The 24,779-nt window shown below is 40.5% G+C and overlaps 1 protein-coding gene across 1 annotated transcript; it reads left to right on the top strand.

The window, feature by feature from the left end:
- The first annotated feature begins 1,869 nt into the window (after positions 1-1,869).
- On the top strand, positions 1,870-23,334 carry SARAF (store-operated calcium entry associated regulatory factor). The gene is made up of 6 exons (XM_065947106.1): positions 1,870-2,146; positions 11,587-11,765; positions 15,825-16,242; positions 18,040-18,169; positions 19,195-19,346; positions 20,580-23,334. The coding sequence occupies exons 1-6, from the start codon at positions 2,044-2,046 to the stop codon at positions 20,603-20,605; spliced, it is 1,008 nt and encodes a 335-aa protein (XP_065803178.1). The 5' UTR covers positions 1,870-2,043; the 3' UTR covers positions 20,606-23,334.
- Positions 23,335-24,779: the final 1,445 nt, after the last annotated feature.

The raw sequence follows: 24,779 nt of genomic DNA, 5'->3' as shown, positions 1-24,779 counted from the left end.
CTAGGGCTTTTGTTTCTGCCTTTCCCCATATGGTGAAGGCTGTTGCTTGATATTTGCATTTTCTCATCATTCGCGTCTCAAAGCTTCAAAATCACCTCCTCAGCAAGGCTCTCCCTGAAGTTGCCTCCTAGGTCTCTAATGCTGTTGTTAAGTGTCGGACTCTTTTGTGACCCAATGGACTGTAGCCTGCCACGCTCCTCTGTCCATGGAATTTCCCAGGCAAGAATACTGGAGTGGGTTGCCATGTCCTTCTCCAGGGGATCTTCCTGACCTAGGGATTGAACCTGGGTCTCCTGTATTGGCAGGCAGATTCTTTACTGTTGAGCCACCAGGGAAGCCCCAATCTCTATTGCATTACTGTTTTATTTTCATCAATGCACTATCACTGTTATCTTTGTTTATTAATTTATTATTTGTTTGTCCTATTTCTTATCAGTGTAAACTCTATGAGAACAGGGACCTTGTCTGTGTCCTCTAAGCCTAAAACAGCACCAGATACATATTAGGCACTCAACCTGTATTTGTTGAATGAATGAATGAATGGAGAGAAACCCAGGCCTCTCAAACCTCAAAGACAATGCCTATGCACATAACTGTTTTCTCTGGCTGGTTCTTTATGTAGGTGGTAGTTTCTCCTCCAGATATCTTGTAAATTGCCACTGCCTCCACGTAGAAGGAAATATGTAAAATTTCTGAGCTTCGGAAACCAGACTATATTTCCAGGCCACCTCTGTCTCAAATCCCTTCTGTATTTAGCAAACAGTAATGGTGTCGCTGACTCGATGGCATCACCGACTCGATGGGCATGAGTTTGAGTAAACTCCGGGAGTTGTTGATGGACAGGGAGGCCTGGCGTGCTGCGATTCATGGGGTCGCAAAGAGTCGGACACGACTTAGCGACTGAACTGAACTGAACTGAATGGTGTCGCACTCACTGTAAAAGACCCTGATTCTGGGAAAGATTGAAGGCAGGAGGAGAAAGGGATGACAGAGGATTGAATGGTTAGATGGCATCACGTTCTTGATAGAGATGAGGTTGAGCAAGTTCAGGGAGTTGGTGATGAACAGATAAGCATGGTGTGCTGAAGTCCATGGGGTCGCAAAGAGTTGGACGCGACTGAGCCACTGAATGATGTCGCAGAGTCAGACTGTGCGACTAACACTTAATGGAACACAAATCTTGCGCCAGGTACCATGCTAGGGACTGAAGATACAAAGTTGAGTAAGACACAGTAACGTCTGTCGGGAAGGTTATTGAGGTTTTATAAATACATAATTGGCTACAGTTAGACTTTGCCTGGGACTTCCCTAGTAGCTTATCTGGTAAAAGAATCCGCCTGCCATGCAGGAGACCCCGGTTCCATTCCCGGATAGGGAAGATCTCCTGGAGAAGGGATAAGCTCACCACTCCAGTATTCTTGGGCTTCCCTGGTGGCTCAGACGGTAAAGAATCCGCCTGTAATGCGGGAGACCTGGGTTTGATCCCTGGGTTGGGAAGATCCCCTGGAGGAGGGCATGGCAACCCACTCCAATATTCTTGCTTGAAGAATCCCCACGGACAGAGAAACCTGGCAGGCTACAGTCAAAACAGACTCGAAGAGAGTCGGACACGACTGAGCGATTAAGCATAGCAGAGCACAAAGACTTTGCCTAATAATGGTTTCATTCTTCAACCACAGCACCTTCGCGCTGAACCCTCAGGTGGCCGGCCCTCAGCCCGGCTCACAGCCTGTGTCCCCGCCCTTGGCTCCGCCCCAACGGCGGCGCCTTGCCCACAGCCTGAGCGGCCGCCCTTGGCTCCGCCCCAATGACGGCGCCCCGCCCACGCCCCGCCCACAACGGTGACCACTCGGGTCCCCACACGCGGCGCAGCGGTAGTGACGTCAGAGTGGCGCACGGAGAGTCTCGCGGCCGCGGCTCTGCGGCAGATCTTCGTCGGCGGCCCGAGCCACCGGCGTCAGTGCGTAGCGGCGCGTGGACACCTGCAGCCCCGGCTCTGGCCCGCGAGTGTCCGGCTGCCGCGCGCCATCTTCGCTCAGCGCCATGGCGGCGGCCGGCGGGCCGGCAGCGACCGGGCGCTGCGCTCTGTCCAGCCTCCTTTTGCTCCTGCTGGTCGTGGGCACAGCGCGGTGCTGGGACGAGCGCGGTGAGTGCCACCCACACTCCCCCCTTCCCGCTGCCTTCAGCCAGCAGAAGACCATCTCCGCTCGCCGCCCCTTGAGCCCTTCTGCCGTAGTTTCTCGTTTTCGTCATCCTGCCTGTCGCGCGTGCGCTTCCCCGACGTCCTCCGGGACGGGTGGACTGTGGGGAGTGGGCGGGGCGGGTTGATCCTGGCGTGGTTACTATTTTCTTCTCCCCTCCCTGGACTCCCGGAATTGGCCCACTTTCTTCTTTCTCGGGCGATAGCCCCTGTCCCCTGAGTCTGGGTGGCAAGCTCGACCCTCGCTTGCGCGTCCTGCTTTGTTGTCAAGACTGTCTGACGTCATCGTCGCTGGCATTTGTCTTGGCTGCCTGTTGCTATACCTGGCGGTTGCCACAGCACCCGCAGTGTCTGAGTCACATTTAGCGGACAGGCTGGAGACATTGGAGGTAGATTGTTGTTGTTGTTGTTGTTTAGTCGCTCAGTCGTGTCTGACTGTTTGTGACCCCATGGACTGCAGCACGCCAGGCTTCTCTTTTCTTCTATCTACCGGAGTTTGCTCAAGCTCGTGTCTATTGAGTCGATGTTGCATCCGACCATATTATCCTCTGTTGCCCCTTCTCCTTCTGCCTTCAGTCTTTACCAGCATCAGGGTCTTTTTCAATGAGTCGACTCTTTGCATCAGGTGGCCAGAGTGTTGGAGCCTCAGCTTCAGCGTCAGTCCTTCCAGTGAATAATCAGGGTTGATTTCTTTTAGGATGGATTGGTTTGATCTCCTGGCTGTCCAGGGGGCTTTCAAGGTTAGCAGAGAAATAGACTGTGCTATTTATGTGAGCACAACTCAATGCTGCTGCTTCTGACTATTACAGTGAAGTCCATTGCGTTACATCAGCTTTTCTCATTGAATTAAAAAAAATACATATATTTTGGTGATGGTACATAATAAGTGATTTTTAAGAAAATTATTTTATATCACTGTGTTATTAGAATTTTCTAACGACGTTTTATGAGAACGGTAATATTCCATATAATTAATAATGTATGTGTGTATATATACACACAGACAGTCTTTACAATTAGTGGTGCTTGCTGTTAAATTGGAGTGATATAAAAAATGATTTTCAAACAATGAAAACATCATTTTTGCTCTGTGGAGTATTAAAGCATGAGAAGTGTACCAGTATTGCTGTAGTGATTTGCTGATAGGAAATGACTGTGTTTTGAACTTCAGCCACAGATTTATTTTTTTAGCTTCTTATTTCTATTTTTAAATGCTAAAAAGAGAAGGTGTTATTTATAAATACTTGACTTTGACTACTCCTTTGATGTTGATGTTTTACTAAAAAGTCAAGTTGGATTTAAATGTTTATACATTTTACATATGTATTTCTAGAAAGTTTTATATAGATAGGAGACTTTGATTAGATTTATAATTTGTAAACTGGATTAAAACATTAATTAGTTGAACCTTCAACCCTTTCTTAAATAAAGAAGTGAGGTTTACAGATGAGTCAAGGGAATGAAAAACAGGAACCACATTTAAATCAATGGTGAACTGCTTCCTGGTAGCTCTTAGTCTGCCTGCTCTATAGAACTATTGTTCTGGAACAAAAGGCACTGAAATATTTTCAGAGTAAACACAGTCTTAACTACTTGGCCTTAACTTTCTTTTGAGGAACTGTTAATCTTTTGTTTGACTTTGAATGTACTTACTTTGTCCTTAGCTAAAACAAAGCAATAATATGCCCAGAAAAGAAAAATTGTACCAGTTCTGAAGAGAGTACCTAAAATTTTTCAAAATTATTTATTGAGCTACTTTGTATTTGTTATTCTTCTGGGTGTTGGATACATAGCAGTGAACAAACAGTGTTTTGCCCTGAAGGAGTTTACATCTGTTGAGAAATAGACAATAAACAAATCAGGTAAAAAAGCGTGTTGTATTGTAAATAGTGGTACTATTTAAATATGTGTACTCAGTTGCTCAGTCGTGTCTGACTCTGCAACCCCATGGACTGTAGACCCCCAGGCTCCTCTGTCCCTGTCCGTGGAATTTTCCAGGCAAGAATACTGGAGTGGGTTGCCACTTCCTTCTGGGATCTTCCTGACCCAAGGCATCAAACTTGCATCACCTGCATTGGCAGGCAGGTTCTTTACCACTAACACCACCAGGGAAGCCTCAATAGTGGTGTGGACATTGATAAAAATAGGATAAGGAGGACAGAGTGTGTAGGTAGAAGCAGGGAGTTTCAAAATATACATTAGTCAGGGAAGAAGTCACATTTAAGGTGATAATTGATGAGAAATCTGAATGGACAGATGTGCTATGACCTGTATTTTATTTTATCCTACCCTATTCTATCTGGTCGTGTCAGGAGAATCCCTTGGAGAAGGGTTAGGCTACCCACTCCATTATTCATGGGCTTCCTGGTGTCTCAGACGATAAAGAATCTTCCTGCAATGTGGAAGACCTAGGTTCCATCCCTGGGTTGGGAAGATCCCCTGGAGGAGGGCATGGCAATCCACTTAAGTATTCTTGCCTGGAGAATCCCCATGGACAGAGGAGCCTGGTGGGCTACAATCCATGGGGTCACAAAGAACAGGACACACAACACACATATGTGTGTGAATATGTGTGTGTGTATTTATATGTATTTATTATGACCTGTATTTTAGAGGCTCATTCTGTCTGCTCCTTGGAAAACAGACCATAGTGGGTGAGGGTTGGGGGGAAGCTGGGAGGGCAGTGAAGTTTCAAGAGAGGCGATGGTTTGGGCCGCGGGAGAAGCCGTAGAGTTGATGAGAATGGTTGGCTTCTCACTTGTTTTGAATGTAGAAATGACAAGATAATTCTGCTGGATTAGACATAGGGGTGGAAGGAAGAGAAAAGACAAAGATGACTAAAAGGTTTTTGGTCTGAGTGGCTGGAAGGATGGAATTACCATTTCCTGAGATGTGGAATTGTGGGAGAATCAAGTTTGGGGTTTTGTTCACCTTAAGCTTGAGACCTCCTGTGAGTAAATTTCGATTTGTGAGTCTGGATTTCAGGGAACTCCGTGTGACCCTTGACTGATGTTGAGTAAGGTTGTGAGCATTTCGTTCTTAGACCTTGTCTTAGTTCAAACTTCTGTAACAAAATACCATAGACTGGGTGGTAAGCAACTTTTATTCCTAGAATTCTGGAGGCTGAGAAGTCCAAGATAAACATGCCAGCATATTTGGTGTCTGGTGAGGCCCCTCGTCCTGCTCTGCAGGTGACTGTCTTGTTAACGTTCTCACATTACAGAGCGGGGGTGGGGAGATGGGAGCTCTGGTCGCTTCCTATTCTTACAAGGGCACCGATCCCATCACTGGGGCTCAGTACTCATGACCTCATATAAAACTTATTGCCCCTCAAAGGCCCTGTCTCCAGACGAGATCGGGCGCATTCAGGGTGGTATGGCCGTAGACAAGGCCCTGTCTCCAAATGCCATCTCTTGGGGATTAGGGCTTCACATACGAATTTTGGGGGACACAAAACGTAGCAGCGTTTAGGATCTCTAGGAGGAAAGATGCTGTGGAGTTTATGGTGATGAAAACCCATAGGGATGCGTGTGCGTGCTAAGTTGCTTCAGTCTTGTCCACTCTGTGCCACCCTATGGACTGCAGCCCGCCAGGCTCCTCTGTTCATGGGGATTTTCCAGGCAGGAATGCTGGAGTGGGTTGCTGTGCCCTCCTCCAGGGGATTCTCCCAACCCGAGGATCGAACCTGCTGCGTCTCTTAAGTCTCCTGCATTGACAGGAGAGGTGTTTTTTTTTTTTTTTAAACCACTAGTGCCACCTGGGAACGCTAATATTTTTTATACTTGATCTCCTATTATGTGTCAAGAACGCTGTTAGATAATTTTAGTAAATCATATCTAAGTTTCACAGCCAGTTTTTGGGTTAATCTTATCTTTACTGCTAATTTCTATACAGGTAAGTAAAGTGAAATGGCCAAAGTCATATAGCAAGTTGGCGGTGGGAATTTAGTTCATTGTTCTTTGCATTATCTCAGCCCTTGTGCAACAAGGTCAAGTTTATTATTCCTGTTAGTTTAGTAATACTTTCTGATTTTTTAAACCATTAAACATTTTCATTGTTACAATTTTGTATTTAGTAGGAGGTAGCATGGGTTTAATATACAATAGTTTATTTTAGTGTGGTTCTGGGAAATTTAGATCTTTGGCTCACATGGAATTAAGTTTTTATATAGTCTTAGGTGGATTTTATTCTGGGGCTTCCCTGATGGCTCAAATGGTAAAGAGTTTGCCTGCAATGTAGGAGACCTGGGTTCAGTCCCTGGGTCAGGAAGATCCCCTGGAGAAGGGAATGGCAACCCACTCTGGTATCCTTGCCTGGAGAATTCCATAGACAAAGATCCTGGTGGGCTACAGTCCTTGGGATCACAAAGAGTCAGACATGACTGAGTGAAAATTTCTGTCTCTCTTTCTGTAGGTGGGTTCTATTCTAATTGTATAGTCAGTTATGACAAAACATTTATTAAAGAAGGCATCCTTTTTCTACTGAATTAAAAAGCCCACTCTATCTTGTATTGAATTTCCACGTATATCTGGATTTATTTCTAGACTTTCTTTTGTTTCACGATTCACTAGTCTGTTTCTGTTACTGTTCATACCATTTTGCTTATTTTAATTTTATAGTAAGCTTTATCACTTGGTAAAGCAATGCCTTCTATTTTTTTAATTGATGCATTGACTGACAATGTTTGTTTTAGGTGTCAACATATGTTTGGTGTTTTTTTTAAGATTGTTTTCCATTTAAAGTTGTTACAAAATAATGGCTCTATTTCCTTGTACTGTATAGTCTATCCTTTTAGCTTGTTTAAGCAATGTATTCTTTTTCAGAAAATTTTTTGGCTATTTATAGACCTTAATTTTCCCAAAATCCTTTAACATAATTTCTTTCTAGTTTCAAAGAAGCCCAGTTGGGTTCTTGGTTGCGAGTGCCTTAAATTTATTTAGGTTTTATTTATATATATATATTTTTCTTATATAGATCACATATTGACCTTAAGTTTGTTTCTAGATATTTTATGGATGTATATAGCAATTATACACACATATATAGTATATATATGTAATTTGTCATATAAAAATATAGTAATTTGTCAGTAATTTGAGATAGGCTTTAAATTTTCATCTGTAATTAGACATTACAGTTATAAGAAGAGCTTGGTCTTTTGGAAACCTGACAGAATATCCAACTGTCTTGTCAAATTCTCCTAATATAACAGAGTTGTCTTTTGGGAAGTTCTCTTGGATTTTGTAGGTTCAACAGCTCTAAATAAAATGTTATTTCTTTTATTTTCTGTACCACACATGACAGACAGTGTTTGATGATTATCAAAAGCTGTTCTCTTCTTTCTTCTCCTTGTCTTTCTCCATATACATACTGGAAAAGTCAAATACTTATTTTACTTGAATCTCTTGACACTAAGTGATCTTGTCAATCTACTGGAGGAATTCTGGGGAAAGTATCTTTAAGTTTTAATGGAAAATTATTAATCTTATTTCTCTTTTCTTTCAACCCTCTCTTTTTTAAAATGATGAAATATTTTAATATCAATTACAGGCCATAAGTAAATCCTTCAGTATAAACCTTTCTAAAATGAACTTTTCCCTATATAGTAAAAGTAACATTACATCTATCAAATTAAGCCTAATTTCTTAATACCAACTGATTACTTATTCTATGTTCAGATACCACAGTTATCCCTGAAGTGTCTTAACTAGTTTGTTCAAACCTGGGCCCAGTCTAGGACCATGCATTGCATGTGATTGAATTATCCCTTAAGTCTTTTGAAAATGTAGAAGGGTCTTTTTTTCCATGCCTCTGCTTTGCTGAAGGGATTGGGCCAGTTGTCCTTCTGCATATCCTACCTTCTAGATTCTGTTTTCTCATGGCATTGATTTACCTAGTAAACTGAATGCTAGGTTCAAAGGATTGATTAGATTCGTATTAGATACTTTGGGAGGTTACATCACTGGAGATGGTGTAATACACTCTGTTCTACCTTCGGCTAGTGGATTACAGTGGCTCTGTTTCTCCTTTGTGAAGTTACATTTCCCCCCTCTTGTGACTAGAAAGCACTCCTGTAATGTTACTTGGCACCATACCAATATCCATTTGCTTAATGATTTTAAAACTAATTAGTCCGAATCTGAATCTGTTCTTTAGTGGGTTGTAAAATGATGATTTTCCTATTACTTTCCTCTGCTTTTATTGACTGATATTTTTCAGTAAAGTTGAGATTATCTACTGTTTCAGATTATAGTTCTGGCTAGAGAGTCAGGATAAACATTTAATTTAAAATCTTTAATTACTCATTTTCAAAGGAGGTGATTGATTGGTAGCCACTTTAAGTATAGACAAATGAGTTTTTGGCTTTCTCTCTGAGTGTTATTATGGATTCTTGGGTTTTTCATAGATTGAACATGATTTGCGAAGTACAGTCACTGTCTTGCTGGTCCATCTTGCTTTTGGTGTCTTAAGATCTTTCTAATCCCAGGATCATAAACATATTCTGTTGGGCTTTCTTCCAGTATTTTTAATTGGTTGTATGTTTTTTGGTGAGTGTTTAACCATCAGGGATTAATTTTTATACATTGTGCACAGGATGATCAATTTTCCTAATCCTGTGGTAGTGTTTTTATTACTATAGGTTTAATTGGGGCTTCCCTGATAGTTCAATTGGTAAAGAGTCCACCTGCAATGCAGGAGACCCAGGTTCGATCTCTGGGTGGGGACGATCCCCTGGAGAAGGGAATGGCAGCCCACTCCAGTATTCTCGCCTGGAGAATCCCATGGACAGAGGAGCCTGGTGGGCTATAGTCCATGGGGTCACAAAGAGTCGGACACAACTTGGTGACTAAACCACCACATTAAGTTTAATTACATATATATTTTGTTAGCTATAGTCAAGTTTTCCTTTCTTTTGATACTGGTTTTTGGCTATCTTTTTACTATTGTTTTATATGTTATTATTTTATATTATTTTTAGTTTTGTTACGAGAATATGGCCAATAATTCTCAGCTTAGTCTAATTAATTAAGCTATTTTTGGTAAATATAAATAGGATATGTATTTGCTGATGTCAGGGAATATCTATGATTAGGTGGAAAATCATGTGAAGACTCATGTTCACTGTATGATTCAATGTTATAAAAATAAACAAGAATCAAAACAGCCTCTGTATATGTATCTGTTTGTGTGAGCAAGAAGCTACTTACCAGGCTGCTAGTTTTGGTTATCATAGAAGTACGAAGTTGGAGGGAGAGTGGATCTCTTATTTTAAAGGAAAAACGAGTTACTTTCAGACTTTAAAAAACTATAAAATACATATGTATATTTCACAACTATACACGACTTGGGGAAACTATCTAGGGATGTAGCTTCATCTCAAGGTTCCACGGACTGCTATTCAAGAATACTTTCCATGGACTGCTATTCAAGAACTGCCATTTCTTGTTTCTTTTAAGGATTCCATTGTGTGTGTAGGGTTGGTTCTCAGTTTTCCCACCTGCTGGTTTGGCATTTGACTTATACTTAGGACTAACTGCTAGTCCGGGGCTTCCCTGGTAGCTCAGCTGGTAAAGAATCTACCTGCAATGCAGGAGACCCCAGTTTGATTCCTGGGTTGAGAAAATCCACTGGAGAAGGGATAGGCTACCCACTCCAGAATTCTTGGGCTTCCCTGGTGGCTCAGCTGGTAGAGAATCCACCTGCAATGCGGGAGACCTGGGTTCGATCCCAGGGTTGGGAAGATCCCCTGAAGAAGGGAAAGGCTACCCACTCCAGTATTCAGGCCTGGAGAATTCCATGGACTATATATAGTCATGGGGTGGCAAAGAGTTGGACAAGACTGAGTGACTTTCACTAGTCCGTCTGCTTTCACCTTCTAGAATTCTGTTGCCATTTCCTTTCCTGTTTTGCCTCACCTTGTTTATTCACATCATCAAGACAGTTCGTTTATTGTACTTTCAGTGGAATTTGAGAGGCAGCACATTCTGCTAATTTGACAGGTTGATATAGGGAATTGCGTGCTAACAAAATGGTAGAAAGTGATGCCTGCTTCATCTGTAGCAGTGATCAATAGGTACTTCCATCAAGCCTCCTGGCATCCACAAAGCTAATTATGGGGCAGTGGACAGTGTCAAAAAAAACCCCTGAGCCCCATAGCTGCCTGCTTGCCGGAGCGTGATCTGAGTTGAGGCTCTGCCCTCTGGGTCTTGCTTGAGTCCCCCCAGTTGCCAGAACTGAGATCACTTTCGGAAATTGTAGCTTTAAGAGGTTTTAGGAGTCTTTTAGCTTTGCAAGAAGTAGTACCAGTTTGAGGGAAAAAATGGATATTGAGTGAACCAATCCACAGTATCTTCCATCATAATCCAAAGATGATAAGTAAGAAGATTTTTCATTGTCCAGTAACACTTCAGAACTAATTCATGTACATCAATGCTGGACTTAATTTCCTTGTTTTGACGTCTTCTTTTTAAACTGCTTTTGTCAGTGTGGTTTTTAACTTGTAAGATAATGTAGCTGTTTCTAACTTTTTAAAATGTTGAAATATTTAAAATATTTAAACACACAGAAGTATACAGTGAAAATCCCATATCCTCACCACCCACTTTTATTGAATCTTCACATTTTACTGTATTTGCAGCAAGTCTCTTCCTACCTGCAAAGTAATAGAACATTAGAGAGCTAAAGTCTCTTATCTCCCTCTCTTCTCAGAGATACTCTGCTATTTAATCAGTCCTATGTGGTTTTCATATATTATTTTATATGTGTATCGACTTTAACAGTACGTAGTGCTGTGTTGCCAGTTTTCAAGGTTCATGTAAAGCTATCCTGCTAAACATTCTACAACTTGCATTTTGCTTGAGATGTTTTTACTGTTTCTATTGTGATACACGAATTCTAGTTCACTCATTTTAACTGCCATAGATTTTGGGACTAGGCCAAAATTTTATTAAACCATTTACCTCTTGACAGACATTCAAGTCATTAAATATGCTCCAGGAGCATTCGTGTATATTTTTTGCTTTTTAAATTAACCATTGATGTTGTCATACAGTAGTACAGCATTTCAGGGTAATGTACTTTTGCCTCTGATTTGCAAAAATTATGTAGAACTTACAATATAGAAGCCGTTTAGGGGGGCATCCATCCTGAAATGAAGGGAGGCCTCAGAGGTGTGACTTTCTGAATTTTGTGCGAAAGACCTGAAGGTTGTTGTGATGGCTTTGGGATTTGAGAAACTCCTTCGTCTACTCTTCCGTGGTCATCCTCAAAAGGCAGGAAAGACTCTGACTTTTGAAAATATTTCCTACCACAAGGGTTTGACTAGAACAAATCTTTTATAGGACAAAATATTTACCATCTGTTTATCTGTGTTCTTACTGTTTCAGACAGAATATTGTTGCGGGACATAAAAGCTCTCACCCTGTACTATGACCGCTATACCACTTCCCGGAGGTTGGATCCCATCCCACAGCTGAAATGCGTGGGAGGCACAGCTGGATGTGACTCTTACACCCCTAAAGTCATACAGTGTCAGAACAGAGGCTGGGATGGTTACGATGTACAGGTAATATTGTTATGTCGATGCCAGTCTAAATTGAATTTTTTTCAGAAAACTGTTTATTGAGACGTTGTTCAGTATTTTGGGCAAGCACATAGAAAATCTAAGGTTATGCTAAAATATATAAATATAAATCAGTCATCCATTCTCTGGAAGAAAGCTTCTCCAAAAGAAATGGATTGCTTTTAAAGCCTGGAAATATTCATTGTAATTTTTATGTTATAACTTTTTTCTAAGACATTAGTAAGTTCTTAAAACTTTTCATATACTTGGGGGGTAGGGGGAAGATTTCTTCTCATTGTTATTTTTCTGTCATTCCTCAAAGAATACCAACCTACCCTTAAAAAATAACGATGGAAAAGAAATAAAATAACAATGATTATTAAGGCATTGTAGATTCTAAGTAGTGGGGTTACATGTGTCACTGTTATGCTTCAAATGTTTGATTTTAAAGTTGTTTTTGAACTGAGGATGGTTCTGAATGAAAACATTTCACTGGGCTCTGTTTATTGTCTTTAAGTCTCAGGTATTTTGTTCTTAGGCTTGACCATCTCCTTGAAGTTCCAAAATTTACTATCCTTTAGAAATGAAATAGATTTTATTAACTGAATTCAGTTTAAATCAGTACTATTAGATTTCTACTTTGTATCATACCTGCTTTCAAAAAGGACCTAAGATGGTTGGTCATCTTGCAAGAAACTTGTGTTGACAATTTACTGTTCCATCAGAGTGATAGTCTTATTTGATATAATCTTTAACCAAGTTTATGCAATTCCGGGAGAGAGTTCTTATTTGCTTGGTGATACTTGTTTCACAATACTTTTTTATAGTCTTGCTAACTGAACCATGAGATCTTCAGGTTAAAGCTGAAATTACTTTTGTATTACTTTTCAGTCTTGATGGAAAAAAGATACTATCAGTAAAGTCATTCACTCAACGTATATTAAATAGTGTAGTACAAAAATGAATGATGGAGTCACAACCCCCGAGAACCTCTCTAGGATTCCTAGTAGAAAAGATGAGACAAGCGCTCACATTACATCTAGGTGCCAACAAAGCATTGTAAAGTCATGTGTTGTTGGGGGGATTGGGAAAGACTTCAAGAGGAAAACTATGATATGCTGTGTTAGTAAGGAATGATAAGATTTTTAGAGCTGAAGAGATGGAGAAGGGAGTGAATGGCAGAGCAAAGAAATCTAGAGGCCATCATACATTGATTTATGTTTAGTAGCGGGAGAGAGCCTCGTTTAACTCTGAGAGTTTAAATATAATAATTAAAAACCACTTTTAGTATATACTATTAAGGAAATGACAGTTAACATGAAATACCAATAGATATTGAGTTTGTCTTATTTACCTAAATCGACAAGCTTTTAAATCTTCCTTCAAATAAAATTATTTAAAAAATGGAGTAGTGGTAGCAACAACTGCACAATAGAAAAATTACATATTATATCATCCAAATTAAAAACTTTTAGTCTTCCAGAAAGTGAAAAGGATGTACACAAAAGGAGAAAGCTTTTACAGTCATACATCTGATTGGGAACTTGTGTCCAGAGTATGTGATGAGCTGTTACAACTCAGAAGATAGAGAACCAGATTTAAAAGTGGATAACCCGTTTAACTAGACATTTCTCTAAAGAAGATATACAAATGGTCAATAAACATGTGGAAAAAAAATGTTCCACATCATTAGCTCTCAGGGAAATAGAAGTTAAAACCTCAGTAAAATACCAGTTCATACCCAACAGGATGGCCCGCCATCAAAAAGACGCAATAACAAATGTCAGTGGGGATGTGAGAAGCTCATACACTGCTGTTGGGAAAGTGAACTGGTAGAGCCACTTTGAAAAACTGGCAGTTTCTCAGAAGTTTAAAACCTGTATGCCCCAGTCATTCCACTCGTAGGTGTTCACCCAAGAGAACCGGAAACATGTGTCCACACAGAAGCATACTAAGTGTTTGCAGCAGCATTTTTCACAAAAAAGCCAAAAAGCAGGAATAGCCCAAGTGTCCATCGGTGATGAATGAATAAACAAAATAGGGTATTTCCATACGATGGAATATTTTTGAGCCACAAAAAGGAATGAAGTGCTGATTCATGCTACATGTGTGAACCTTAAAAACATTCTGCCAATGAGAGAAGCTCTTCACATAGGACCACATATTGTATGTTTCTGTTTATGTGAAATGTTCAGAATAGGGGAATCCTTGCAGACAGATTGGTGGTTGCCTAAGGTTGGGAGACTGGCGGGGAAACGGAGATGAGATTTCTTTTGGGGGTGATGAGAACATTCCAGAATTGGTTGTGGTGATGGCTGCACAGTTCTGTGAACAGACTACAAACCAATGAAATGGGTGAATGTCTAGTATGTGAATTATATATGAGTAAAGGACAGTGTATCTGAAGTCTGAGAGAGGAAGATATTGTCCGAAAAAGAGAAAAGCAACAGAACCAATCAGATCTATTTTAGCTTATGTGTTTTTTTTTTTTTTAATATTATTTTATTAGTTGGAGGCCAATCACTTCACAACATTTCAGTGGGTTTTGTCATACATTGACTTGAATCAGCCATATAGTTACACGTATTCCCCATCCCGATCCCCGCTCCCACCTCCCTCTCCACCCGACTCCTCAGGGTCCTCCCAGTGCACCAGGCCCGAGCACTTGACTCATGCATCCCACCTGGGCTGGTGGTCTGTTTTACCATAAATAATATACATGCTGTTCTTTCAAAACATCCCACCCTCACGTTCTCCCCCAGAGTTCAAAAGTCTGTTCTGTACTTCTGTGTCTTTTTCTGTTTTGCATATAGGGTTATCACTACCATCTATCTAAATTCCGTATATATGTGTTAGTATGCTGTAATGTTCTTTATCTTTCTGGCTTACTTCACTCTGTATAATTGGCTCCAGTTTCATCCATCTCATTAGAACTGATTCAAATGAATTCTTTTTAATGGCTGAGTAATATTCCATGGTGTATATGTACCACAGCTTCCTTATCCATTCATCTGCTGATGGGCATCTAGGTTGCTTCCATGTCCTGGCTATTATAAAAATATTAAAAGTTGTTAGAGAATCATTCAGCTGAAAATAGTTAGAAAATTCAAACTAGGTCTGGACTTTTTTTTTTAAGCTGGAAAATTTGAGGCTAGCATAGATTCTTTTTGTGTTTTTCTAAAGTATCTTTAGAAAAAGCTTTAAGCACATTGCTTCTTGGATTGGACCTTGGGGATGGTAGTTCATGGTTTTTGTAGAATTTGTATGGAAAGTTTTTCTCAGAAGATTATATACTATCTCTAATGCTGTATGGAGCTACCAGGTACTCATATATGATGCTGATTTTCGAACCTTAATGTTTTTTAAAAACCTCTATTTTTAAAGAAAGTTGCTTCAACAACAGTGATTAAAAAGTTGACATTTTAAAAAATTTGCTTAAAATTTGTAAATTAGGGAAGGCTTAATATGTACAAAAGAATTCTTCACATTTATATGTAAGAAATAAGGAATAGTAATAAATGAGCATTCCTGTACCCACCACCCAGCTTCAGTAGAATGTGAACATCACCAATATCTTTGAAGCTCCTAGTTTGCCCTCCCCCAGCACAGAAACACTCATTCTGAATTTTGCTTATCATTCCCTTGCTTCATTTTATTGTTTGGGCTTCCTTGATAGCTCAGTTGGTAAAGAATCTGCCTGCAATGCGGGAGACCCTGGTTTGATTCCTGGGTCAGGAAGATGTGCTGGAGAAGGAATAGGCTACCCACTCCAGTATTCTTGGGCTTCCCTTGTGACTCAACTGGTAAAGAATCCGCTTGCAATGCAGGAGACCTGGGTTTGATCCCTGGGTTGGGGTGATCCCCTGAAGAAAGGAAAGGTTACCCACTCCAGTATTCTCACCTGGAGAAGTCCAGGGGGGGTCCATGGAGAAGTCCATGGGGTCTCAAAGAGTCGGACACGACTGAGAGACTTTCATTCACTCATACAGCCCAAGTGATGTATATTGAGTGAAGAAAAAAATCTTATGATTCTAATAACCTATTTCTACTTTTTCTTCACAGTGGGAATGTAAGACCGATTTAGATGTCGCATACAAATTTGGAAAAACTGTGGTGAGCTGCGAAGGCTATGAATCCTCTGAAGACCAGTATGTACTTAGAGGTTCCTGTGGCTTGGAGTATCAGTTAGATTACACGGAACTTGGCCTGAAGAAATTGAGAGAGTCTGGAAAAGAGCATGGCTTTAACTCATTCTCTAACTATTATAATAAGTTGTACTCCCCAGAGTCTTGTAACATCAGTGGAGTGGTTACCATCGTGGTGCTGCTTGCTATTGCCTTTGGAGTTTATAAATTCTTCCTCAGTGATGGTCATGTGTCACCTCCACCATATTCTGAGTATCCTCCATATTCCGATCGTTATCAGAGATTCACCAACTCAGCTGGGCCTCCTCCTGCAGGCTTTAAGTCTGAGTTCACAGGTATGTTTTCCTAGGCAATGGCAGTGAGTAAGGTAGAAGTCAGGTAATGAATCCTGTGTGGGTTTCTGAAGTAGAAAAATGTTCACATTGGGAAACCAAAGCAGATTTGTCTTCTTATTTTTTACTTTTGACATTTTTTACCGCTTTGGTTTTCTCTTCTAAGTCAATTGTGATTACTATTTTAAGGATGTGTGATCTGTTTCATACCATACACAAAATTTTTTTTTAAAATATTACAGAGTTCAACATAAAAGGTACAACAGTTACGTTTCCAGAGGAAACATAGGAAAATGTTTGTCACAATAGGCAAAAATGTCTTTGAGTACAAAAAATACCAGCCAAAAAGAAAAGATGGGTAAATTAGATTAAATTAAGAATGTCTAGTCATCTAAAAACAACTTTAAGAGAGTGAAAAAGCAAGCCACAGACTGGGAGAAGGTATCTGTAAAACGTATTTCCAACAGAGGACGTTTATCTACAATAAAGAACTCCCATAAATAGAGAAAACACAGACAACTGAATTTTTTTAGTGGACAGAGGATTTGAACAGCTTTTTTTTTTTTTTTTTAAATAGTAAAAGAAGATATCCAGATGTCCAGTAAAAATTTGAAAAGGTGCTTAGCATCATTCATCTTCAGGAAAATGCAGATTAAAACCCGAGTTCTTAATTAACTACCATTTAATCATAATGGCTGACATTAAAAGGGCAAAGATGTAGTTAACTGGAACTTGCTGGAAGAGGTTAAAATGATAAAGTACTATGGAAAACTGTTAGTATCTATTGAAACTAGACACACGTCACCCAGTGACCCAGCAGTTTCATTCCGAGATGCACACCTAAGGGAAATGCACACGTGTGCACAGAAAGAAGTGCACAGGCATGCTCGGGGCAGTTTATTCATAGCAGCCAAAAACTGGAAATAGAATGTCTGTAAACATTAGGATGAGACAAATTTTTTTTGTTTTCCCTCACACATTAGAATACTATAGAAAAATTTAGAAAAAACGAAAACAAAACTGTTAGATGCAGTGGTGAAGGTCGACTCTCATGGACATAATATATAGCAGACACAGAAGAATGTCTCTGTATGATTCTGTTTATAAAAAGTTCAAGACAGGGTAAAACCAAAGTGTGGTGAGAGAAGTCAGAGTCGGCTTCTCTTTGGCGTGGGAGTTGTCATGAGGGTGTCTGGGTGCTGGAAAGGTTTTACTGATGTGGGGGGTGGTCACGCGCATGGGTAGTGCATGCAAATATATTACACACGGGATTATCTGTAAGAGCTGTACACGTAGGATTCGTGCCTTCTTTTATGTGCATCACACAGCAGTTTAAGAAAACCTTCCTCTGAACAGACGATATTTTTTGGGTCTCTTTAAAGACCTGACTTCCCAACTAGCAAATACCCTCCACTTGGATCCTCCGCTAGACACTCAGGTACAGCTCTCACCTGGCGCCTCTGGAGATGCCCATGAGGTAGAAGGGAAGTAACTGACACGTGTGGTCGTCTTCCAGTAGCTGATCTGGAGCAGGGTGGATGTGACCTTTCAGGAAGAAAGCTCCTTCCACTGACCTGAAACACGTCCCTCGTCCTCCATGTGTGTGGGAAAGGGAGGCACTCCTTAGTTATAAGAATGATTTTTGAGTACATTTTTTTAATATAACTTGTTTATAAGTTGAGACCAAAGTATTATTAAATCATACACATGAAGCAATTGAAATGTCATATTTTACCTTTAGTTTTGTAGGCGATGATTTGTTTAAGAGAGGATACATAAGAAAATCATTTTTATTTCCAGGACCGCATGGTGCAGCTGCTGGTTTTGGCAGTGCTTTTACCGGACAACAAGGGCACGAACGTTCAGGACCTGGGTTCTGGACTGGCTTGGGAACCGGAGGGATATTAGGATATTTGTTTGGCAGCAACAGGTAGGCTTTGCATTTATCTTAGCTCCTCTTCAATTCAGCCTTTCTTTAGAGGCTTCTTTGTCTTGTAAGTTTGACTAGATTTGTTAAGGAAGTAAATTCTGGTGACATGACCCTGTTAAATCAGATTCTCTGGGGGTGGGGAAGGAATGCTGTCTGTGCTTCAACCAGTGTTAAATGTCTTGTTTTCTTTCATCTGTCATGCTTACAGATATGAGATAGGAGAGAGATGTTGACGTCTGAGAAGGCAGGAAAGAACACGGCATTTGGGGCACAGTTGGTATTCTTGTTAGTTGGAGAATGACAGAAGCAAGGGTTGAAACAGCTTGGGACCCATTTTTTTAATGTCTTCAGTGTTAACTGTAATTTAAGTTTATATTCTATTTGAGTGTGAATTCAGAAAGGAGCCTTTGTTCATGTCATTTTCTTCCTTCATAGCAATGACCATAACAAGGGCAGAAATATAAAACTATTTATTTCATGTTAATCCTCATATGATGGGCTTCCCTGGTGGCTCAGTGGTAAGGAGTCCACCTTCCAGTGCAGGAGACGTGGGTTTGATGCTGGGTTGGGAAGATCCCCTGGAGGAGGGCATGGCAACCCACTCCAGTATTCTTGCCTGGAGAATCCCATGGACAGAGGGGCCTGGCAGACTACAGTCCATGGGGTCGCAAAGTGAAAAAGTGAGAAGTGAAAGTTGCTCAGTCGTGTCCAACTCTTTGCGACCCCATGGACTGTATAGTACATGAAATTTTCCAGGCCAGAATACTGGAGTGGGTAGCCTATCCCTTCTCCAGGTGATCTTCCCGACACAGGAATCAAACTGGACTCTGCTGCATTTCAGGCAGATTCTTTACCAAAGAGTTGAACACAACTTATCGACTAAATAACAACAACAAATCCTCATGTACCAGAAACACTATGGAAAAAAATACTCGATAAAATTTGTTTCCTGATAGTTTAGGAGCAGGAAGGGATTTAAAAATCATAGTCACAAGGAAAATGCCTGCTCTGCTTTTTTTTTCTAGAGCAGCAACCCCCTTTTCAGACTCGTGGTACCCATCCTATCCTCCGTCATACACCAGCACGTGGAATAGCCGGGCTTACTCACCGCTTCGGGGAGGCCCTGGAAGCTATTCAGCATGTTCAAGCTCAGAGCCAAAAACCAGAACAGCATCAGGTGAGAGCAAAAATCAGTAAGTTCATGTTCAGTAGAGTACAGAAGTAATTTGGACCTTACGATGATTATATATTTAGCAGTTATGGTTTAGGTGGTATACCTGCCAGAAATATTAATTGCATAATTAATTGCGATAAAAGTACAATTCAGATTCATTCTTTCCTTCCACTTCTTTCTTTAAAACTCAAACAGGAATTTGGTTTAGAGATTCCCTTCTACTGCTAGTCAGGGTTTTAAGTTAAACCTTCCCGAACATTGGTATCCATCTATATTTAATTCTGTTAAATCTCTAGGGGTCCTTTAAGCTCTAAAGTGGGCATTTTCTAGGTAGAAGGCTGAACATTTCAGTTCAGTAAAGCTCAATAAAAATGTATTGAGCCATTCTTCCATTTACATTATTGTCAAAAATATGTTTATTGCAGTTGCTATGAGGAAATTTTGTAAAGAAGCAGAGATGAGATACATATAAAAAAATTACTTGGGGTTAAGCATCCAGCTAATTAGCAGAATGGGGGTAGTGGATGATGAAGCAGTAATAGATTGCTGGGTTGGATTTTTCTTCTCTTTGCATAAAGTAGAAGTTACAGAACAGTGAATAATTCTTGAAATTAGGAGAGTAGAAAACTCATTCTCCATGGAAACAAGAATTGTAAGAAACCATATATATCAATTAGAAAAGAAATTTTTCTTCTTAAATGAAGAAAATCATAAACATTAGCAAATAACTTACAGGAAAGTCTGAAAAAGAATGAGGACAGATGGAAACACTTGTGGTCTTGTAACGTGTTAGTCTGTGTGTGAGTGCGCGCATGCGTGTTGACTAGGTAACATTTACCATCAAAAGTCCATAACCCTCCCCCAGGTTACTTCTGTTTACCACTGGAGTCATGAGAGGCAGCAGGGCCTGACCTAGGCTTCAGTGGCCTTTCTGCTGTTTGGCTTAGACTTTGAGAATTGCCTGTACTATGTCAGGCTGCCCCCAGAGAACACATCTTTGGTTTCCTGCTTAAAAGTTATTCCCAGCAACTGTGATGCTGATGGGAGGACTGGAAGGGCTGTTGGGGGGCCGGGGCGGATGCTCTGTGTCATGCACAGCCCTGGGCCACAAGCTGCTTTTCTTCTTCCCTCGTATCTCTTACTCATTTGCTGACAGTAAATGTGTATTACTGTTGTCATTTTATAAGCAGTTCTAGTGCATTTCAGAAAACTAATATGAAATTTTCCTTCTTCTAGGATATGGTGGAACCAGAAGACGATGAGAAAGTTAAAAGTTGGGGTCAAACACTGGATGCAAAAGTTCTGATGTTTCATCACTTTCTCTTATAAAACGTGCTTCCTACTAACAGCTGGGGAAAGGGAATATGCAAAAGTTCTGTGGTGTTTTGTCCTGTGTGGCTTTCTGTATTCTGTTATTTGAGGCTAAGAGTTGACATATGACAGAATGCTTATGTAGGCAACTGTATGTTTGTGTAACACGCAGATGTGTATTATATTTGAAAGTGATGACTCCTGTGGAATGCTAAGAATGTATTGTGTAATTTCTAAAACCTGTGATGCTGTAAGAATAAGAATGAAGGCTTTATACCAGTAGACACTGAATCAGAAATTTTCAGTTTTAGGTGGTTTTAGTTGTTGATTCATTATATCATAGAAATGATAATAAGCTATTCGGTATGTATCACTGAGTGTTTGCTGTTCTCCAAACATTTAAACCAAGCTTTGGACTGCTAATTATACTTACATGTATGTTTTGATCACTTCTGAGCTCAGGAGCTTTGAATCTGTCAGTGGTGGGTGGGGTTCTGGTAAATGAGAATTACCTTTTTTTAGGAAAAGGTAGAAAATAAGTATCTAGAAGGTTGTCATGAATGACTGTGCTGACAAAAATGCTTGAAACCTCCATGTTCATTTTTTAAAGAAGGAAAGTTCAAGTGCTTCAAAGTTTTCTAATAGCAGAAGCATGCAGTTTTCTGTGGAATCTCAAATGTTGTGTAGCAGTCTGTTTCAATCTTACATTAAAATGACAGAAAAAATAAAAACAGAGGGTTTTGTTCTTTCTATCAGCCTCGACACAAGTCGGTGTTACTTTTTTCCCAAAGGAAAAGGGATTCATGCAGAAGTCCTTTATCCCTAAACGGTAGTTTCCTGTGGTAGTCTTGCTTTAGCTACCCGTCACACACAAAACCTCAGTTCAGGAATTCCCAGTTACACTCATTAAACATCATTATTTTGCTGTGGAAGACAGGAACAGATTTGTGTTGTTATTATCATTACATCTGCTACTAATTAAAAAAATTTTTTTTTTCTTTTATTGAGATAACAGTTGATACACAGTATAGTGACTCACAATTTTTAAAGGTTAAACTCCCCTTATTTTTTGTTGTTCAGTTGCTCAGTCATGTCCGACTCTTTGTGACCCCATGGACGGCAGCACGTCAGGCTTCTCTGTCCGTCACCAACTCCCAGAACTTGCTCAAACTCATGCCCATCGAGTCGGCGATGCCATCCAGCCATCTCATCCTCTGTTGTCCCCTTCTCCTCCTGCCTTCAATCTTGCCCAGCACTGGGGTCTTTTCTAATGAGTCGCCTCTTTGCCTCAGGTGGCTTACTACTAATTTTTGTATCTACAGTAGTCATTGTACCTTAACCAGTGGGTTTCAGGATTCTTGCTTTTTAAAATTTCCTCCAGGCTTCTTGCTTCCTTGAAAATTTTGGATTGGATAACTTTGGAAAGCAATGCCAGGTTGTATTTTTTCTGACATAGAATGGCTCATGGTATCTCCTAATCAAAAACTAAGAAGTCACCTGTCATGGCACAGAGAATCTAAAACTTCGAAATGTATATTTGCAGCATTGGTTGCCACTGCCTAGATTTTCCTAAATTCTTTTTTTCTTTTCATCACTAGAGGGCAGTAATGCTCCACTATACAAAGTTAGTGGGCAGTGACTGAATATTTTGTGGGCTGTAAACCTGCTGTAGACCTATTAGGGAGATAAGCTTCTCCCGGCCTGCTACCAGAATATAAGGGTTGCTTATATTACAGTTTTTTCACACAAGATGTTTCTGACCTATTAGAACAAACGACACTGGTCTCCCGTTTTCAGTCACATAGGACTTAATTCTTTTCTGTACAAGAAAGTACATCCAGATTCGGATGACGTTTCTTCTTTCTCACTGTTGCCACTCAGGCTCAAGTCACCATCATCTGTCACTCAGTGAGGTCTACGCTGATGGCTCGCATCCCTTAGGGTGGACCGGTAACAAACAGTCCCCAAGTCTGACTAGCTTAAATCAAACAAGTAGGGGTTTCTGCTCATCACAGTTTCTCAGGGATTCTGGTTGATTGGAGCCTCCTCCTGGCATGTTCTGCTGTGGCTGTCACAAGGGAAGGGTGTGCGGAGAATCACACACTATTCTTAAATGGCCAGATTTCCTCAAATTAATGAACACCTGTTCAAGAACATCAGAAACATCTATTGACTAAGGTTTTTGAATTCCAATAGGACAAGCTTTTTAAAAATAAGACACCTCATTTGGCTTCACTTAAAAATATATGAAAGAAAAGTGAAAGTATCAGTCACTCAGTTGTGTCCGACTCTGCGACCCCATGGACTATAGTTCACCAGGCTCCTCTGTCCATGGAATTCTCCAGGCAAGAATACTGGAGTGGGTAGCCATTCCCATCTCCAGAGGATCTTCCCAATCCAGGGATGGAACTCGAGTCTCCCTCATTGCAAGCAGATTCTTTACCTGAGCCCTGGTCTGAGTCACTAGGGAAGCCCAAAAATGTAAGCATCATCTAAAGTATGAATTCCAACCTCCATTTAAAGAAACTGAAGTATAATTGATTTATAATATTGTGTTAGTTTCAGGTATACAACAAACTGATTCAGGTATGTATATATATGTGTGTTATTTTACATTGTAGGTTATTACTAGGTATTGAGTATAGTCCCCTGTGTTTTACAGTAAATCCTTGTTGCTATGTGATCTCCATTTTATAAAGTTTTCATCAGTATCTTGAAACAACTGTCCTGTGTATTCTTCCCTATCTACTAGCTTTGTGTGTCTGACAATCCTCTACCCTGCACTGACCCAGCTCACTGTACGGCCCCGGGGAAAAGGTCCAGGCATGGGACCTCCTCTCCTGTCTGTGGTGCCTTCCGTTCTGGGTCCCTCACTTCTCTCTGCCGCGGCCACTCCTCTTTCTTTTCATACTGTGAAAGGGTGTGCCTTGGGGGAGTTTAATGAGCCTGTGTTGGTAGGACAGCCCAAGATGTAGTGAGAGGAAGAGGAAAGATGACGGGACAACTCTTCTGGCCGCACCTCCCCCTTCCCCACTGCCAACTGCCTCTCTCAACCGCAGGACCCAGCACAGGGGAGTGGCATCCTTTTTCAATCCTTCAGCCTTTTCTCAGAGTCCCTAATGTGCCCTGCTCCCCCGACTCACGTTGGGGTGATGACTGACTCTCCAAACTGCAGCTGGGGGAGACGGGGAGCAGGCAGGAAGCCCCAGAGGCTGCATCACCAGCGCTCACAAGCCACGCCCCAGGCCAGGAATCTGACTGGTCCTCTGGTCCCATCGGGTTAGAAGGTCAGATATCCAAAGGCAATGCCTTATTTTTTTCAAACCTTGGGTCAGGGTTTTGTTCTCTCTGATCAAAGGAAGAGAAGAGTGAACTTACAGCTGGCAAATCAACAGATTATGATGCTGCTCATGAACCATAGCTAATCTTAGCTATTAAACAACATCTGGGTTCCTCTTCTTGAAAGTGTCTCAAATGTGACTTTTCTTTCTCAGATATGGTGTAGGGGAAACACGACTGAGAATCTCTGCCTTGGTATATACTATATCCATCTTCCTTAGTTCGATTTCCTCCCCACCCCAGGCGCTAGGCTGTTTTCTTGCAAGTGATGTCACGGAAATTTTGTAGAGAAACTGTGGAACATATGGATGCCTTGTTCTCTCTCCTGTGTCAGGCATCAGCAGAGATCAAAGCAGCAAATTCAGCCTCTGTGGTCAGTTTTAGATTTTCTCGGGAATAGTTATTCATTTTAAAATGTATTACAGAATATATTAAATATGAGAAAAGTATGGAGAGAAGTTTATCAAATATCCTTGTATCTACCATCCAAATGACAAAATTTTGTCATATCTATTTCAGATCTCTCAATCTATCCATCTAATAGATATTATAATCTATTGTATATATGTATTCAATCTATATGTATATGATAATTATATACATAACTAGTATTAATATATAGGATATTATATTATTGGTTTCACTTGCTGTGCCAAAGCTTTTAAGCTTGACAAGGTCCAATTATTTATTTTTGTTTTTTGTTTCCCTTACCTGAGGAGACAGATCCAAAAAAAATTGTTAAGACTGATGTCAAAGAGAGTACAACCTATATTTTCTTCTAGTTTT

The sequence above is a fragment of the Muntiacus reevesi genome, chromosome 10 (genome assembly GCF_963930625.1).
Source record: "Muntiacus reevesi chromosome 10, mMunRee1.1, whole genome shotgun sequence".
Classification (NCBI taxonomy): domain Eukaryota; kingdom Metazoa; phylum Chordata; class Mammalia; order Artiodactyla; family Cervidae; genus Muntiacus; species Muntiacus reevesi.
This window is presented reverse-complemented; position numbering and strand designations above follow the sequence as displayed.